This window comes from Ctenocephalides felis, unplaced genomic scaffold, assembly GCF_003426905.1.
Source record: "Ctenocephalides felis isolate EL2017-DRISC unplaced genomic scaffold, ASM342690v1 CF-g0.4_SCAFFOLD_01170, whole genome shotgun sequence".
Taxonomy (NCBI): Eukaryota; Metazoa; Arthropoda; class Insecta; order Siphonaptera; family Pulicidae; genus Ctenocephalides; species Ctenocephalides felis.
Window position 1 is genome coordinate 65,332,967 of NW_020537324.1, and position 21,416 is coordinate 65,354,382.

A 21,416-nucleotide genomic window follows, 5' to 3' on the forward strand; every position below is an offset into this window, starting at 1 on the left:
ATCATTAGAAATATATTAAAAAAATCAAATGTCTCAAAAAAAAAATCAAGAATCATTTTTTCTCAAGTTTTTAAAAAGTTTTGAAGGTTTTTTTTCAAAATTCAATTTCTAGTACGGGAAGTTTCAGCAGGGGAGTTCTGGTACATAAGAAAATTAAAAAAATAAAAATTACAAATAATTAAAATGACAACTATGTGAATGCATTTGAATCGATCCATTCCCATTACAACTGCATTATCACCAAATTCGAGGTTCAATTCCTACTGCTTTTCATTTCACTTGCATCGATACCAATTCCCACTAGGCTATTTGGGTAGTACAACACACAGTACATAATAATTACACAATTTCGCGACGGTGTGCGAAACGATTGCCTCTGTATACCGACCGGTCCTGCGCACATTTAAGCCGGGCGCGCGTCCCGCCGCTACTCATTCGTCGCCCGTAAAGCGAACCAAGAGGACGTTCAGAGTTTAGCCGAAGCTGCTGATACTGTGCAAAGATTCAAAATAAAATACTAAACAAAATATTGCTAAATTTAATGAAATTAATCAAATCGATTTTATTAATACAAATTTAATATTTCGTGTTAAATGGAAGAATCTCACGACGCTGACAGTGCTGAATGGGACATTACAGTGTTTTTGATAAAGACAATGATTAAACAGTGAAATGAAATAAGGGACGTTAAAGACTTTTAAAAAATGTGAAGATTTAGTTATATTGGAACTATAAGTTTTTCAATATTTTTTGCATATAATTTATTTTTGCAAATAAAAAATTGAATTTAACCAATAATTTATATTAAATTTGGTAAATTATTCATAATCATTTGCAAGGACCCAAATTTTACATTTGAAGTGTTATTGGATTTCTAACAAGCTACAAACAGGTAATTATTTATGTTACTTTATAATAATAAATAATACAATAAACTTATTATATCAATCATAAATGTCTAAAATAATTTCCGAGACAGCTAGTATATATAATATTTTATTTTTCATTATTATTATATATACTAGCTGTCTCGGTAAATATTTTAGAAAATGTGGATAATGTAGCATATAAGTTAAAGGGGAAGCTGGTATAAATAATATGGATATTTTACCCACTGCAATGCCACATAAAAATGTTCATGAAATATTAATTACCTTTGCATGTGCCATTGAATTACTAAAAATCCGGTATATTAAATGTTTTTTTAATAAAAAAAATTTAACTATTTATTTGTACGTTTTGACACTGTATGCGTGACATCATTTAAGGCCAGGAAAAAACATGAAAATTTAAATACATTAATATTTAAATTAATTAAATGAGATAATAATTAATAAATTAAAATAATAATGAAAATGCTAAATATTAAATTTATTTAGTTAGTCACATGATTATCAAAATGCAAAATCATTTTGATTAATTTATTAACAGTTTTGGTTTTTTCATGAAACAATGTGTTTGAATTTGTATATTTTTTTCTGGTTCAAGCAGAATTATGACATACATACAGTGTCAAAATGTGCAAGTGTCAAAATTTATAATAAATATTTGAATAATTCATTGCTCTTTATTTCGACTATTTGGCTGCAAATAAACAAGAATATTACTCCCATGTCAAACAAAAAATTGATTTTTTTAATATATTTATTTATATATATACATATATATATATATATATAAATTCATTTAATTATATTTTTATAAATTCAAAAATTGCGTTTTCCAATTTCTGTCCAAATAATTCAGATATTTCACAGTTGCATGTATATTAAAGTGTTTTTCATATTATTAAAAATGAGTCAAGTTTAATATATTACAGAAAACATATTTACAACTTTTTATATAAACTATTTTTATCAAATAATTTTGATTATTACCATTGAGCTATTTCCAAGTGAAATATCTACCACTGCAAACGATGAAACTGGGGCATGATCGATCTGATGCATTTTTATGCACTTTTGTTTGTGTCAATGTGAAAACGTTCTAAGAACATCTAAATATTTTTTTATATATTATGCATTAATCCATTAAGAAATTGCAACGTAATTATTACGTAAATATTTATGTAGTTAACGGTTATTACAAAAGCTTAAGGCAGCTTGCGGCTTTAGGCTTTAGTGGAATTTACACAATAATGAGGTTTGAGTTAATGTAATGGAATGGAATTATATCCGGATTAGAAATTGTAATGTAATAATTGCGAAATTGAAGCATATTATGTGATGTAAAATCAATTATTAAGACGACAAAGTAAAATTGTGCATTACTTTTATATTACCTTTACACGAATAGGGACAATTCTTTGTTATCCCATATAATGCAATACCAATTTCAAAATTGAACTGGATAAACAAATCTTTGATTTTTTACTTAAATTTAAATTTGGTACTTTTTTAAATTGCTTTAGATTTCAACATTGAAAAATAAACTTTTATATTATACTAGATTTGTACTTTTGTTATTCTAAAGATATTTAAATAAGAAACGTATTAACTAAATATGACACCAAAGGCAAAAAATATTATATACCTTAGAGCTAATCCTAGAACTGCATTGAATAAATGTTTACTAAATTAGCTTTTATTCAATTTTTTTTAGGATATTCCAAAATAAATCATTAAAACAAAGTATTCACAGTTATTAGTAGTCTAAAATGTATATATCATATACAAAAAAAAGAATAATTTCGGCATGTAACAATATCATTTAATATAACAAACTAAGCTTTTAGACAGAAGCCTCCACCGCTAATAGTATCTGTCATTACTTTTAGTAAACAAAATCAATCAAAGAATTTCATCAAAGAAATGTGTTTATTCATTTTTTATCGTTGTAAATGAAGTTTTACAATGCAAATTAAACAAAACTGAATAAGATGGAAACTGTTGTTTATTACAAACAGTTAATATATCTGTCAAAGACAATTTCATGTTTAATGAAAACATAATTTGTAAACGAACTAATTGTTTTCTGTTCAATTGAATTAACAACAAGATGAGAAGATAAAACATTTATAAGTATGTTTGTTCAGAAGAGGATTTAACTTGGATATATTTATTTGAACTATTCAATCTATTCAATCGATCTATGCCTATTTAGGAGCTTTTGTTCCTGAATAATATTATATGAATTGAGAATTCAATCAATAGTTGTTATTGAATAGAAGATTAAACCATAACCGAGTATGCATATAAAAGCTTATTGATAATTGGAAATAGAGGATAATATTCGTATTTATCGTCGAAATAATGATAGAAGATTATTTTGAATACTACATATAAAATAATTAATTAAATCATTATTTTTATTTTAGTTTGTAAAATAGTATTTTTTGTATTAAATTTTTAAATATATATTTTGTTCAGACAATACTAATAAATTCGTATGATGACGATACGTCCAATAAAATATATTTTTTATTCAATTTAAAAAAATCATCTCGATATACTAATAGTTAGTATGAGACGTTTAACATATAAATCTTTATATTCTTCTAATCAAATTGGTCAAACATAAAAGGATCAAAATAAACGCGTTTATTAAATCAGAAGCATAAGTTGAGAGAATAGTAAATATTATTTTACCTAACTAATATTCAAAATATAAAATAAATTAAGAATAAAATTCATTTTATTATCCATCAAACGACAAATATTGTGCTCATATATATTGCCAGATGCTAATATAAATTCTTCTCAAGAAAATACCTAGCAAAATTCAGTTAAATTAGATTATTCAATTAAATTTATGACGAATAATAAAATATATTTGAACTACAAACCTGAAATGAAATAATTAATAATGAACACTATTTTCTCATTGTATAGTAATTGATGTCATTTAAAAATTATGGCTTTGAAGACTTAAGAAACTTTCAATATTAACCCTTTCCACTCGCAAATTCCGAGATTTATATGAATTTTGCTGCCGGAGCGGCGGCATCCAAGTGGAAAAGGTTAAATATCAATTATTTTTGCCTTAACAATATTACTATAAATAATTTGTAGTTTATTGCTTTATAGAAACACAAGATATGGATATCAAATAGGAGATGTAAAATATCATTATATAGATGGTATCATTTATATAAATTTTATCTTTTAATATACTAAGCTAATAATAAAAACTATTTCGACGCTAAATTTGAAAGCTAATATGAAATATCGCTTTCTGCAATAGTTAAATATTTTTGAAACATTTGATAATAAAATAATTGACTGGTATAAATGACAAAATATTTAACTAAAAATAAATAGTTCATATTTTTTTTATTCAAATTTTAAACATTTTATATAAATATATGCATTTTTATGTGTGTGTGAATTAAAAACCGTTTTAAACTTAATAATCCGAAATGTTCTCCGAAAATAAACATCTCTATCTGCAACAGTGTCTGTTTCCTAAGATATTAAGTATTTTTCCTTTTGCAAAAATAGTTTGGTTTATAGCTCATGTTTAATGTTCACGAACCATAAAACTTCTTCAGAGTTATATCAGGCGTCAATTTATAAACAAATACGATTTAATTATCACACTGAAGTTCAATATCAAGTATATGTATTTCTACAGCCGATATTTTAATGTCGTAAAACTATTATAAAAACAAAAAGCTGACTTGTTTGATTCTATGGTATCTAAATTTGATGTGTGAACTATTTTATGGTGTTTTAATATCAAAATCCTGATTTTTTATGAATGGTTTTTATTAGTATTGCTAACATCGAAAAAGAAATGATGATTTTATTAGATTTTATGTGGAAAATTGTATATCAATATTATAAATAATAATGGATAGCCCAAATCTAGTTATCAACAAAAACTAGTAGACAAGAACCGAATTTATACCAAGAGTACTTAAATTTGTGAAGACAAATAATATCTGAATATAGAAAATGTGAGAACTACAGTAATCTTAAAATATTTTTTCCCAAATCTATTATGATTAAGTTTCTAATCTTGTTAAAACAAATTTAAATCTTTTTTGCAATTCTTCATCGATTCATTTCTATAACTATATTTCTGAAGGTGAATGTTTATGTGAAAAAAAGCTGACGCAAATCAATCGATTTAATTATTTACATGCGTTTGTTTTTGCTTGTGTGTAACAACTGCACTAAATAAATAAACTAATTCAAATTTTACAGCTTGTCCAAAATAAACATCGACTGTTGAAACCAGGAAAAATAAACTCAATTTGCATAATTATTTATGTTTATAGTTGTGCGCACTTTTCGACATATATAACAATTAAATTATGCTAAAATAATAAAAAGTCATATACAGCAAATATATTGCAACAACACTTCACCTATATTCCAAAATTTATAAACAAAAAAAATTACCAAAAGCAATGGTTTCATCAACATAAGCAGAAAGTTTTTCAAACCATTCAAATCGGATGTTGAGCCAGTTTTTGAATATTTAGCTCCGTATCTCCGAAACGGCTAGATCTGCCTTTGGAAAAATCTAATCACCACTTCTTTCCATCATTACGAATTGAATCTTTTTTTGCTAATTTAAATTGGAGCTTTGTTCTCTCAGAAACTAGATAGCTATTTTCGGCACTCTTTGCTCTGTATCTCCGAAACGGCTGGACTTGTCTTCGGCAAAAACTAATCAGCACATCTTTCTATCAACAGGAATCGAACATTTTTTGAATCATTCAAATCGGTTGCTCCTTATGCCCGAAAACGTGGACAAAATGTTGTATCCATAATTCTATACACACATCCATTTTTTTCTAAAGTATACCAATATGTTCAGAAACCTTCAAAACATGAAGATATGCAAAAAATTTCATTTACCATTTTTAGACGATTACAATAACTTACCCTACGGCAAGTTAATAATACACCGATGATCTATTTCTATTTTCTTATTTGACATTCAAAAGTATTTGCTGCTTTCACAAAACATTGGCATCACATAGAAATTGGCATATACTTATCACCGCCGAAAATATGTAAGAAAACAACGTCATTCTTATTGCGTCAAAATTTATGTCGGCCATAACTCAATGATGTCTTAGCACGCCACGGAATAAATTGCCTTCAAGACTATTAATTTTTGATAGTGATAGTTAAATGTTGGCATTTCGAAGCGTTTTATGACAATGATACAATATCTTAGGAAAGTCGTTAAGGAACGTATAAATAGTACAAGAGGAATTGTATCATTGCAGTTGTTTACATTTGATTCGATTTGAGCGAATCGATTGAGGCGCCAATACAATTTTTTGAGCAGCAAATAGAGCTTTATGTGCTGTTTATATGCAGGATACTATAGTGAAAATCCTAAATTTTTCTTGTGTTATTGTAATGCAACTCCGGGGGTGACCAATCTCATTCATGAGATTTTTATCTATACTGATATAATTTTTGATCTTACTGATACTGAGATATATTATATTACAGCAATGGTCCAAAATATTTGCACTTACCATAAACTTTTAGATTCAATAATCTCAAACAAAAATCTGATATCACTACTGCTTGATACCAAGCTGGCCGAGGTGGATATCGAATCCGTAACCAGTGGTTGCTAGATCTCGATTTAGTGTGGTTTTGTATGAGAAATTTAGAAATTAGGAAAATATTTTTAATTATAAATATTTAAAAAAGTTACTCCGTAGTAAAATTTATATTCATGTACCAAATATAAAATATTTTAACATTTGAATGATAAATTACAAGTTTCACAAAAAAACTTCAATCCAAGCATCGTAATTCAAGTACTGTTTCAGCTAATCAAAGAATTTAGTTTTCAAGCCTGAAAGAGATGTATAGAACCCCTATACCTAATTTGTCAGAGCTGTTGCTGATTTTTTCTCTACAATTTCGGTTTTATATATTATTTTTAAGTAAAAAATCTGCATTCAACACAAATCAAGTAAATTGCTTATAAACTACCCATCTTTATTGTGGATTTCAGAATCATCACTGAGCAAATTAACGAAACCACTAACATATTTTATAAATAAAAAACAAATACTAAATTTTGAGATATATACCTAACATTGTTAATTGCCATGAAGTTAATGATTTCGAAGTTTTATTTTAAATTTATCAATACCTTAAAATGGTTAAAAGGATTTTAATACCAATGTCAGGCTTTACTTCTGGAGCAAGAACTCTTGAATCAGCATCTGATCTTTTTATTTTTAATAAAGATCCAGAGAAAATTAATAAATTTGCTAACTATAATGTCATTCAAAAGATTTTAAAATAGAACTGAATACTAAAATTTATGATTTAAAGAAGAGTTTTCAAAAGTTGATGATGCAAAAGTTCAATTTTAATTTCAATTTTATAAGAGAAATATTTCCAAAAATTTAGAAGAAACACAACATCATTTAGATCCAATTTAAGCCAAGACTAAGATAAGAGAAGAAGAAATAATAAATCTAAAGAAATATTTGCAAAAATTTAAAAGGAACACAAAATCATTTAGAGCCAATTCAAGCCAAGACTAAAAAAAGAGTGGAAGAACTACAGCTCTAAATAAATATTAGCAAAAATTTGGAAGAAGCACAAAATCATTTAGAGCCAATGAAGAAACAAAAGATCTAGCTGCAATAATTGTGTGGCGTTTTGTCAATTAAAAATATATCATCAGTTTTATTGGGTTACTGTTTAAAATATTAAGTTGTTAACAAGAAAGTTCAGCACAACAGCTCATAAAATTGTTCAAATTTTCACTCTGATCAAAAAATGTTAAGGACAGAAACTGAAAATCCAAACAACTGAACTAATCAGCAAAGCCACATTAATCTTAACAACAAAAATTACAAAAACTTAGAAGAATTTTTACTATTTTTTACAAATTTTGCTATTTTATAGGAAAACAGAAAATAAAAAAAGGTATATTTCTTGCGTAATGTATTTTGCTAAACGAATATTTATTTGTTGAAATATCACTTAGCAATGGAACTTGAAACTGTTCAGCCTAGCAAAATGAGATAACTCGTAAATGTCCCTCAAAAAGTGAAATAAATAATAACAAAAAATAATTATTTTTAGAAACATTTTTAAAAACAATCATATTCTCAGATACTTTGAATAAACAGACAATACAAAAATAATCTATTAAATGAATCTGTTGTAACATCCTATCTGTCCTTTCCGAATCGGTCCGGACGTTATCTTTTATTCGACACCTGTCCACTACTATTGCACTAGGGCACTTCTATAAATAAAATCGCGATTCTAAAACCGACATCCCAACATCTGAAAGTTTATTTTGGTATATGGAACATATCGAAAATATAACAAAACGCAATGTTGCAATAGATTTAAGTACGTCGACTCTTATTTCAATATTTATGGACTCTATTTCTGGGCTAGGGACGGCTATTTCTGATCACCAGAACGCTACTGGTTTAAAAATATTTATAAATATGTCTATGTACATTTGAAATTGTTCAACTTGAAAATTTCGCACAAGGCTTTTTATTTTAAATGCATTCAAGGATTGTGCGTCATTTGTCGATGATTTGGGAAAAGGATTGTGTGATAATTTAATTTGTTGTGCAATTTTGTGTGTGCTTTGACACACATTTGATGACAGGTTTGGTGCAATATAAATTATGGGGATACTTTGTGGCTTGTTGATCCTTTTGTGGCTTTGAAGTTGGAAATATTATCTGACATAGAAGTTGATTTAGTATTGGTGCAATAATTTAAGCAATTGCACTGAATATTGAACAATATGGTAATAAAATACACTAACGAAATATTAGTTGCTTTTTGTCAAATATAATTTCTAAAGCATTTTTTCTCATTAATAATTCAATGAACATTATTGTTTATGTTCAAATCTTAGGTGTATTAATTTGTAAAATCTAGTTCATATGAGCACTTTTCAATCTAAGATCAACGTGCTAAATATTCCATATCCAAAGCCAAACAAATGAATTGTTGATACATGAAACAAAAGTCTAAATCATTTTTTTAATAAGTAGAAATATTTTTTTGTATTGTTAAATAATTTAGTAAAGTAAACTAAAATGAAACATTCATAAGTTTAAAAAAATAATATATATTTGCAACTTTGGACCTATTGGGTTATTTATTAACTGAATTATATAATTTCATTCGCCAAAAACTTATATTATTTTAATTTTTGGCACATATCAGCTGCTTTTCGGCAATAATAATGTAGACATTACATTTTTCTTATATATTGTATTCTAATATTATCTAGGCTCATAATTTCAACTCAATTCAAATTTCAAGTAAATTGATAATTCTAGCAGATGACAGTTCAAATGATTTCAATGTCAAACAATGATAAGTGTTGTTTGTAATGTTTGCCATTTATTTGTACAATATTAATGTTGTTTTATTGTTCATTAAAAATTAAAAATTAAATTAAAATTAAATTAAATTAAATTATATATATATATATATATATATATATATATATATATGCATACATATGTAGCGGGTTGCCAACACGCATAACGGCTTGTCAACACGCATCACATGTCTCTGGACAGATTGGCCCATATATTGACAGCACAGAAAAAAACAAAAATAAATTCAAGTGTCAGATCGGACACGGTTTTTTTTTCTCCCTAGTCGAACTTGCCAAAATGTATAATTTTCAAAACCTTTCTTTTTCTATTATAAATAAGAAAATACCAATCACATTTTATTAACGATAAATATGACAACACATAGTGTCGTGGATATTAATCATACATAAAATAAACCAAATATAAATAATATTTTATGGAATTTATTATTACTACAATTTGGATAATATTGGTATTAATATGGAGGACTAGTACACCTCCATATTTTGGTGACCCCGAGAGTGAACTAGCAACACACATACAAGAAGGTAAGAAGATCAAGACATATTTTGAAGTAGCACAAGAAAAAAAAAATTGAAGTCTCAAGAATTATTAAGAAAAGAATTTTTAAAAATATAAATAATTATTATAAATGGCTCACAACTTCCATAATTCGAAGAGCATTCTAAGCATACAACTGAGACTCCGACCACGCACTTCAAGATCAACAACAACACGTGCTCAATAAATCACTTATTATCATGGTAAATAAGTCGATAATAAGCACCATGGCAGCAGACAGGGAGCAAACAATTTGGCAACCGCCACATACACTCAACCGCTAACTCACCAGCGAAGGGCCACATACAATCAACCGCTAACTCACCAGCGAAGGGCCACATACAATCAACCGCTAACTCACCAACGAAGGGCCACATACACTCAACCGCTAACTCACCAGCGAAGGGCCACATACACTCAACCGCTAACTCACCAGCGAAGTGTCAAATATACTCAGCCGCTAACTCACCAGCGAAGGGCCACATCTACTCAACCGCTAACTCACCAGCGAAGGGCCACGTAAGCAATCAACAAACTCAACAAGCCAACACGGCAATTTATCACACAATCTCAACCAAAAGAAATTTACAAGGAAGTTCAAGAATGGCAGTCAGAGATGCGAAACAATCTTTTTCAGTAGGGCGGAGTGATGTAGCGGGTTGCCAACACGCATAACGGCTTGTCAACACGCATCACATGTCTCTGGACAGATTGGCCCATATATTGACAGCACAGAAAAAAACAAAAATAAATTCAAGTGTCAGATCGGACACGGTTTTTGTTTCTCCCTAGTCGAACTTGCCAAAATGTATAATTTTCAAAACCTTTCTTTTTCTATTATAAATAAGAAAATACCAATCACATTTTATTAACGATAAATATGACAACACATAGTGTCGTGGATATTAATCATACATAAAATAAACCAAATATAAATAATATTTTATGGAATTTATTATTACTACAATTTGGATAATATTGGTATTAATATGGAGGACTACTACACCTCCATATTTTCGGAGTGATCTGTAGCGACCTGTCAACACACGTCGCATTTTAACTTGACAGATGTTCATTATTTGAAGCTCATCATAGTGTCAGCTCAAAAACAAAAAGTTCAAGTGTCAGATCAGATCTCGTTTTTGTTTGCTCAATGTTCGAAATGCCAAAATTATAATTCTTAACTTTTTTCCTTTTTTTATTATGAATACTGAAATAACATCTACGTTTTTGTAAATGATCAATATAATCACACATAGTGTTATTACTATTGTCATAATAAACAATATTCGTAGTATAAAGAACTCGAGTTTCTTTACATATATCTGCTTTTGGGGCAGACTGATATCAAGCAGTAGTAATATCCCTTTAGAAAATGGTGAATGAAAAATATATTTCCCAGTAAATAAGCCCTTTCCAGTATTGCTGCATGAAGCAAATATGATAGACCAGTGAAAATACTGTAGACAAAAATTGTTTAAATACCAAATTTGAACAAAATATCTAATGAACAATTACTCATAAAAATAAATTGAGCTGAAAACTCAATGCAAATAAGTCATTTAATTACCCCTACTAAATAACTCCCAACACAAATTTAAATTTTAAAACTCCACGAGCCTAATACACTTCATTTCAGTCTTAAATTGTATGCAAATTTGCTAAAATCAATTCAAATATAAGTGAATTTCCACAAGAGCTAAGAATGTATTATATTATATATAGGCTTGGTGGAAAAGTTTCAGTCTCTTTTTATTGCATTTTCCCTGATTCGCTACAGACTGATTGTGAGTACAAAAATAGTATTTGATTGATTCGGATACAATATACAATCAGAATCAGCTCTGATTGTTTTCCAACAAAAGAACAGTGTTTCAATAACTTAATTGACCCGGAGAGGGATGCTTGGATAGAACATTGATTGATGTCTTTTGCAATATTTTTCATTAAATTGAGTGGAAATTGAATTTACTGAAATACAAATAATTGAGTTTTAAATAAAAAATAAAATATGATAAGTCGGCAATTCAATGCTATAATACTGAAATTATTAACTCAATACAGATTTGAGTAATAGAGGAAACATGAATCTTACAATTTACATTAGATCAAATAGCCTAATTGTACAAGAGATTTTTCTGAAGTTTTTCCCAGAAGCTTTAACTTGCTAATATTATGGTTTTGAACATTTCTAGTTATTCTAAATCATTTGAAACCAAATTTAGCAAAAGTATGTTGTATGTATCGTAAGTGTGCGAGTGAGATTCTTTGTAGTTATTATTTGAAAACAAATTCGACAATTTTGATGAAACTTTCAATAATGATAGATATCATGATCTTAAAAAACATGCTAAGATATTACATATATTTTTTAAAAAAAAAGTGGATTTTGAGACGATTTTGCAACTGCCTTAAGGCAAAATGCCACTTACACCTTTATGTTTACACGTTTTTTATCTGTCTGATTTATTTTATCAAAATTTTCTGCTTGAGATTTATTTTTATAAAAAGAGCTTTGTAGTTCTATTCAAACTTGAAAAGCTCTTTATTCTGAATTATCACAATAAACATTCTGTCTCGATTATTTTCGAAGCAAAAATATTTTTGTTTGAGAAATCAACCAACATAGTTTGAAGATGTGAAATTCTAAAGCATAATATTTATGCTATCACTATACTTTTGTAATTATAACATGAATATATTTATTAGTTAAATATATTTATTATTTTACTAAAAATACTCGTTGGAACAAACTTTTACTCCATAAAATATCAAAAAATATCTTTCTATAAATATTTTTAGCGAAAAACAGTATTGTTGTGATAACATTGATTTTGAGATTACAATGTCGAATTAATCCGAAAAGCTTTTTCCTAGTCCTTGAACATTTACAATGAATGTCAAGTTACGAGTTATACATTCCTGAAGTCAAATTTACGAGGCATTCAAAACAAAAATAAAACTACTTAACGAATTATATTTCAATTCTTGGGAATCACAGCTTTTAAGAGATAAATATATGTACGAGTTGGAAATATTTCTGTTTTCGAATTCCTTCTACGCAAATCTTTAAGTAAACTAAAAATCACGTTTTCGATGAATCTAGAATTTTATTGATATTGTGCAGAAATTGCGCAGATGTTATGGAAAAATAGGAAAAATTAAGCAATCGGATCGAATTATGAAACCAGTATTATCTGGAAAAGTTAGTATATGTTTCATTGTTGATCAGATGTATTTATAAAATAGCAATATCGTGTAAGATCAAATGTCTTCTACCAATTCTTATTCTTTTTCGAAGGTATTATCCCAAATCAAATATTTTGTACGAATCTTTTCTTCAACTCGAAAAATATTTCCAATATTTATTGTTTGCCTAGAGTGCTCATCTCGATCATACCCAGCCGTATGATAGTAAGTTTTCTTATATAAGCGTAAATGAAGAATAAATAAGCCCGGCGAAGAAAACAAATCCACAATACAGCCTTGGGAAAGCTGTAATAGGCCATAAACAAATCCTCAACCATATACCAGATTTTATACGATGTCTGTTTGTATATTCGCTAGCTTTTACTATAGACCATGGAAGAAAAATACGAGGGCTTAGTATTGGAAAACAAACTATTTCATTATGTAAAAAATTATATTTAGGAATTCCAGTTTGTTTACTATCTTCAAAAGTTAATCAGATTTATTGGCCTATTCCCAGATAACATAGATATGTTAAGATAATCAGTCTTCCATGGTAACAAAACAGGTTTTGTACCACCTATTTTATTTTGATAATTCTTGTTTTCTTGGTGTTGGATCTCAATGCGTCGGTAGTCACAAAATTGTCAAAATTACACTTATGATAACATTATTAAAAAATATGTGAGACCTCATACAACAAAGAAAAACATAATTTGGAATAGTTGTATAAAACTAAAGGTTGAAAGGCCAATTAAAGAAATAGTTCAATGCTTACGTTGTCAACAATATGGGCATACAAAAAATTATTTCCACCGAATACCGCTATGTGTAAACATTAGTGCCTAATAAGAAAAATTGTATTTTATTATGTATTCATTTATATATTCATCTATTGAAGTTGTTTCAGTTTGATACCACTGCTTCACACTCTAGTTCTCTTAACGTTACATGTGCCCTTGTTTTGACTTTTGCTCGATTATCTGCTGACGGTTCAGTGTCTTTACAAAATCGAAAAAAATATACACCGTCTACGAATGATGAATGACTTTTGAGTCAATTTATAACACATTAATATGGTTGAAGGTATATTATATGAGAGACTTATAAAAATGAAGACATGGATATATTTATTTGTCGATGGGATAATCGTCGTCTAATTGAATAATCAATTTGATGGTTATGAATAAATCATTTTGATTGATATAACTAATAACTAGTTTTAAAATATTAATGTAAATAGATACAAGATTTACAATACTTAAAATTGTTTGAAATCAATTTGGTCACAAAAAAATGTAAAAAGAAATTCCGTTTTATGAAAATGAGAGCCAACAATGGGTTTGTGGTGAAACTATATTTAGCAATCATTGGTTTCGGGTTCAATCTAATTTTATCCAAATCGATATCGAGCAGTAGTGATACCAAATTTTTACTTGAGATTATAGATCTAAATATGGTTTCAAATAAAAATAGCTTTTTGGGATATTACTGCAATATATATTCATATCACTATTAAAACTTTTTGTAATATAATATTATCAGATAGAGAATGAATAACCTCTGATTTGCCTTCTAGAAACATTATGTTAAGGAATGTACATTACAGTAGTGCATATTGCTTATAGTTTTCATTACTGTATCAAAATATAAATCCGTTTCTTTTGTCATATGTATGACGTCGAAGTTGAAAGTAAAATCAGCAGTTTATTAAATCACGTGAGGTATCATCAGCCAAAACGAAACGCGTTATAATTTACCAGCTTTACTCATCGGAAATTTATCATGGTTTTTCGAGCCAACTTTTTGGTGCCAGCGGTAAACAAAATTTTTACACACTGATTAAAAGCTATATATTTACACTCTATTCAGTCGTTAATTTGAGATTTGTTATTAATATTGCCACTGTTATTCAAGAAAAATAAGCAAACCATTAAAATATTTTAACCCTTTATGCATATAAAATAAGAAGATTATTATCGGCTGTGTTGGATAACCAATATAATGTTCTTTTTCCAAGTTTCATTAGATTTTTTCTAATATATACTAATGCTTTTTGTCTTGATTCAGCAATGTCAATAAAGGGCTATTTTGCCTAATATTGTATTTAAGTTTATATTCACAATTTATGTTTACTCCTGCCTGATGGCGTTATGCCAATTAAATTGCGTTTGCATAAATATGAAATTAAAGAGACATATGACTGATTTAAGAAAAGCTAATGATATAATTATGAAAATAATTATCTTAATTTATTAATCAAATATTTTTTGCATACACATAGCAATAAACTGAATTATAGCAAAATAAAATATTCATAAAATCAGTAAACTATCTCATATTTTCTTCTAATTACCTGAAAATATTTTAATGACCGTCTCAAGGCTTAGCACCTTCGACGGCGCCAATGTTTATTACGATCATTTTCAAGAGAGCACTTTTATAATTAGACAAAAAATCTATTATTTTCACACACGACGATATTGAATGCATGCCAAAAATTGAGATTGTATGAAATTTAAAACTACTACGTGATCGGCAACGCGTGCTCTTCTGCCAATGCTGATCCAACGAAAACAATTATTGAAAATATTTACAACGTCAGAAATTTCTGTTATGCAACAATGTAATGGACAAATACGACAGGTAGACGACATCTGATAATATTTTATTTATCTAAATTAATGGTTGAATTCGGTAAAAGAATATTTTGAGAATATATCACAACTAGATGGAATTACCATTAAACCCGGACGTCTATCCAAAGGATTGTCGTCTAGTCAAAGGCTATCTCGAAAAGCTAACTATTAAATTTCTGAAATCGGTTCAGCCCTTTTTTTTTGAGAAGTTGACGACAGGTCAAAATTTGGTCGATTTAGACTTTCTAAATGCACCAAAAATTTGCTGAGGAATAGGTGCAAATATTAAAAAAAGAAAAAAACTAGAATGGGTAATTACTGGGTTGCTCCTTAATACTCATCAGTTAAATAGACAGATTTTAATTCAAATTAAATGGATGTAAGTAGCATTTTGTCTTAAAGGAAGTCGCATGTGTAAATAATCGATTTAATTAAGAAGAAATCATTATGATAATTTATGAGTGATTCATAAGCATACAGAGTTGCTGTAGAGTTTGCAATATATTGCAGATTAATCAGTTTTGCAATGTATTCAATAATTTTTGCATAGTATTGCAGATTTTTCAATTTTTTACAAATTTTTTGTTATTTTCGACAAAATTGTTTAAATGATACACATAACTGATAAATGATAAAGACACAAAACTCAAACTCATACTTAACATATGCATTACACAGCAATTAATTTTTATAACTGTACCACTCTTTGTAGGACTATAATATTTTAGTATGATCATCAAGACCAGGAACTCTTTACCCCATATAATTAATTATATGGATAAAGAGTTATGCAAACAAAAAGTTGCAATCAATTACAAAAAATGCCTTTGCGATCTTTGTAGAAAACCAATTAGCACGATTCCCAAAAGATATCTTGCGAAAAGTTTTAGAATTATGAAAATCGATTTAGAATTTTTGGTACAAAAAATTTTACACTTTTATGCAAATTCTAAAGAAACAGCTCAGCCGATCGTCTCGAAAAAATATCTATTACCTTATTGCAACCGCTCCAGCCGTTTTTGAGAAAAAGTCGACGAAAGGTCAAAAATCAGTGGGTCACATAATCTACACACACACACATAATTTTTCCGCCATAGACGCATTTGAAATGCTAATTTACCTGCAATCTATGGAAAGAGAAAGAGCCATTGGGACTTCGTTCATTTGAGATAAGCCTAATTTCAATGCAAGAATTATAACATTCTAGATCCTCCCCCCACGAAGCGATGTCTAACGGCGGTTTCCGTGGGCATCAGCGCCAAGGACAAAGCGAAGGTTTTAGTCGAAGTTTTATACCCAGGCAATATTGTGTCCGACATACCAGATAAAAAACCAGTCTGGGATTAATAAATGCATTTTCTTCGCTATACAAAAAACGCATACTATCTCCAAATTTTGTCTCAAAATTGACAAATGATAGAAGATGAAATAAGACAGTTGAAGTGGCGGGAATAGATCATTCAGTGGCATACAGGACTCAAACGCCGCGGATACCCGGTTCAAGTCCTTGTGCTGACAAAAGAATTGTCATTTAATTTGAATTAGAAGTAAAAAGAAACACGAAGATTTACAACGGAGAAAATGAGATATGGATAAGTCATGGTAGATACAAAAGATTGTATAAAAAGTAAAAATGAAATGTTGTAGGTTGCTAAATGCTCTAAGTAAGCGAGGTCAATAAAATAAACAAAAATATTGAAAAGTCGAACTTTTTAGCGGAAGGTTAAAAGGAGGTTAAAATAATAACCGGAAACTCTTGCCATATAAAATAGAAAATTTATTGCAAAAATAATTTACTATCAATTACAAAGATAAGCCTCTGTCGACCTTTGCAGAAATAACCCATCACATTCATTTGTAATTTATAACTATCTGAAGTTAAATTTTATTATGAACAGTTGCTTGACAATTACAATATATGTCTCATGGACGCATTGAAATTACCAATTAAGTTTATAATCCTCTAAACATAATTTATGACTTGCATGGCGGTCTTACGGCAATTTTATTACCATGATTATTTCATCATTTTTCGGTTATAAGGACATATAAATAAAACAAAAACTTGTGCACAAACGCTAGAAATATTATGTACTTGAGAACTATTATAATACAAATTACCGCCATTTTGTAAATGTCAAAATATATGAAACACATGTATAATTAGAGAAATGTCATTGGAATCTTCAATTAGATTGAAGAATAAAATGTTTGTTAATATTTTGATCTAGATGGAACGAAACAAATTTCTAATTGCCTTAGACATACAAAGTGGGATTATTATTCAACATGAAACCAATACAATCATAGATAAGAAATATATTATTAATTACCACAATGTGTCAAAGTAAACAAATTAAAACACTTACATGTCATAATTGACCGACAGCAACGATAAAATTTCACTAAAACACTGAATACTTGGATATTATTATTAATATAATATCGATCAGGATCGAATGAAATAAATTTTATCACGATTATACAATAAACAAACTTTAACTCGAATACAAAACATTCAAAATGTACACAACCACTTCAAACCGTGAAATGTTATGATTGCGCCATGAACATATCCGCAAAAGGGAAGCAATGTTACCACTCGCAAAAACGCAAACTTTAGAAACAAATAGAGGAAGTGCGGGCAAAATGGCATGTTTTTTTTGTTCTTAAAAATAATTTATTTATTTAATAATATTATAACTAGTTTCAATCTTAGTTTTTACTCATCTTATAATCAAATCAAATTGTAAATAACCTTCGCCGGTCTTTGCAATTTATGCCAAACTCTTTTTTACCGGTAGATCCTTTGGTCCTTTGATCCTTTTAAGAAGTAGTTCGAGTAAGAAGCCTTTGATGAATTTGAATTTTCTTTTTTTTTTGGCTCCTGTATTTTTTGCAAAATGGTACTATATCATTTTGTCAACTGTAAGCATATCATTTTGTCTAAAAGCGAACAATAATGAATAAATATCGAAAATTCCATCAAACACTTGATTATTGCAATAAAATTGTTCGAAATCAATAGTACTAGCAGAATTTTAATAGAAATAATTTCAAATAATAATAAATAAGTCTCCAGACAACATGATAACCAGTCTCAAAATAAACTTTTGACGGCGCTATACACGTTTGAACTGATTATTGCTACATTGCTACAAGACTGTGACAATGACGGTCAAGAACTGATAGGATTGTGATCATGCCTTTCGTCACATTAGTCGCGAAAACGTTACTAAAACTAGCCAGTTTTTAAATATGACCACTGTGTCATTTCGCTCATATTTTCCTTATCTTTATTTTAGTTTCAAATTTTCTAACCCTTATTTCTCTTATTTTTCAGATCATCCAAAATGCGTATATCAGACTACAGATTGGAGCGCGACAGCAACGGCAACACAGGCCACGTCGCACATTCGAGCTCTTGCACCCAGATCCACAAAATTCCGGACATAGATCCTCCGGTGATAGATCTTCATGCTGATTATGACCTCGAGAAGACCATTGCTGAAGGATGTTTTGCCAGGATTTTCTTGGCGACTCATAAAGGGACCAATACAAAGGTCGTTCTGAAAGCCATACACGCAGAATTGACATCTTTGAAAGATTTTATCAAGGAATATCATTACAATTATACTTTGAGTCATCATCCGAATATATTGTCCAGCTATAGAGTTTGTTTTAAGGTGATTATTGACAAAATATAGGTATATTTGATCATATTTTTATCATATTTGACCTTTACTTTTTTATTCCAGGCCGATAATTTCTATTGTTTCGCACAAGAACATGCGTGCTATGGAGATCTAGCAGCAAATGTTAAGGCAGGTGGTTTGTCTGAAGAAAGTTGCAAACGAATTGCTTCTCAATTGAGCGGTGCGCTAGATTTTATGCATTCAAAACAATTAGTCCATCGAGACCTGAAATTAGAAAATATTCTTGTTTTTGCACCGGATTTTGCCAGAGTAAAGCTTTGTGATTTCGGCGCCACAGTTCGCGAAGGAACTCTTGTCAACCGCATCGGTTGCACATGGATTTCTTTCTTACCACCAGAAGTCTGCGAAATTGTGCGAAATGAAAGGTATATTTGCAAGTCCTCAGCTGATGTTTGGCAGTTGGCTGTAGTTTTATTTGTATGTCTAACTGGAAACACACCTTGGCAACATGCTGATAGCATCAGGGATGGAAACTACTCCGCTTTTTTCCGTTACCAACGCAGAAGGACAACTAAGATTCCCAATAATTTCCGAAGGTTCTCCCCGCGTCTTTTGAGAATGTTTAGAAAAATGTTTGAACACAAACCAGATAAACGAGCTAAAGTTACTGAAGTCAACAAGTACCTAAAAGACTCGTGGACGGATTCAAAAATCGTTCATTCGAATTCTGGTTCAAGCAATATTTTCAATTACACACCATTGCGAGGTAAAGAATCAATTGCAGAAGGTTGCGAAGAGAAACCAGCTTCAAGAAATTCTATTGATGAAAATAAAAACAAATTAGCAAGACTGTTAAGTAGTTATGGACTTGAAACCACGGTGGACCACCAGGTAACGACAAAGCGAATTTGGGAATGGGTACTTGCGTGCGAAAATCAAGATGCGCAAGATAGTGAATTATATTAATTCATTATATTATATTTTATTAATTTGTACATAGTAGTATTACTTGAATAAATAATTATATTTTAATACGTAGAAATTAGAAAAAATACCAAATGGTTTGAATGGGTTTCTTAAAATTATTGGTCACAAAAAATATATTTTTATCAATAATATTAGGGAAATACATGACAATAAAAAGGATACAAAAACCTACAATTATCCCAGGGGAAAGAATTTAATATATATGTGGTAACCAGTTATTATATCCATTATTTATGTTAATATATGACAATTTGATTTCTGTGCCCAAAGAAAGCAACATGATATGCGTTTGTTAATAATTTTATAAAAAAGCATTGAATTCTTCAAAGACATCCAATCGAAAAGATTATTACTAATGATGATGTCTCAATTCAAACCTCATGATATTATTAAAAATTATTTACAAACGCTGATTCTATATTAGTAATCCACAAATGCATATTTTCAGCGAAAGAAGCGTATAGCGAAGAACATTTATTTTTTCAATAATCAACAAATTGTATGAAATGTATTTTAAATGTTTGAATGTCTAAGTGTATATCAATAGTTTATTGTATTAGTTTGCAACTAATTTCAAATAGAATTAAATAGCAGTTTTTAACTGACTCTTCTAATGCTATTTATAATTAGTAGAAATAAATGTATCTTATTTTGACTGAACTTTAGAAATCTCACCAGTAGTGAGTTAGACGATAAATATATTTTTAATAATTACTATTTATAATCTTGACAGAGAAATATTGATAAGAAAAAGAAAGTACATAATCAATTATACTTTAGAATTAAATTACTATTTTTAAATTTTGATTTGAATAAGTTAGTTTTTAAAATAAATATTTTAGTTACATAGTTTTGGTTGCCAAAAATTGTGATCTCATTTGTTATATTAATTATAAAGTTTAAATGTAAGAACATTTGAAAAATGTACAAAATTGTAAATATTGAATGTAATTTTTAAGTATGAGTGTATATAATGTAGCTAATTGTTAAAATATAAATCTATGTTTATAAAACACTTTTGTAAAAATATTTGTAAAATAAATGTTATTTGAGTATATATGATTTTTATTATTAATACATATTATT

The 21,416-nt window shown here is 28.7% G+C and overlaps 1 protein-coding gene across 1 annotated transcript; it reads left to right on the top strand.

Annotated features, from left to right (window-relative positions):
* Window positions 1–591: 591 nt before the first annotated feature.
* On the top strand, window positions 592–20,696 carry LOC113366150 (serine/threonine-protein kinase meng-po-like). The gene is made up of 3 exons (XM_026607713.1): window positions 592–892; window positions 19,031–19,373; window positions 19,446–20,696. The coding sequence occupies exons 2-3, from the start codon at window positions 19,041–19,043 to the stop codon at window positions 20,307–20,309; spliced, it is 1,197 nt and encodes a 398-aa protein (XP_026463498.1). The 5' UTR covers window positions 592–892; window positions 19,031–19,040; the 3' UTR covers window positions 20,310–20,696.
* Window positions 20,697–21,416: the final 720 nt, after the last annotated feature.

What these genes read in the sequence shown, in the direction of transcription:
- LOC113366150 (XM_026607713.1), top strand. Translation starts at nt 19,041, where the DNA reads ATGCGTATATCAGACTACAGATTGGAGCGCGACAGCAACGGCAACACA. An exon ending in GCTATAGAGTTTGTTTTAAG is followed by an intron (nt 19,374 to 19,445) that starts GTGATTATTGAC and finishes TTTTTATTCCAG; the next exon opens with GCCGATAATTTCTATTGTTT.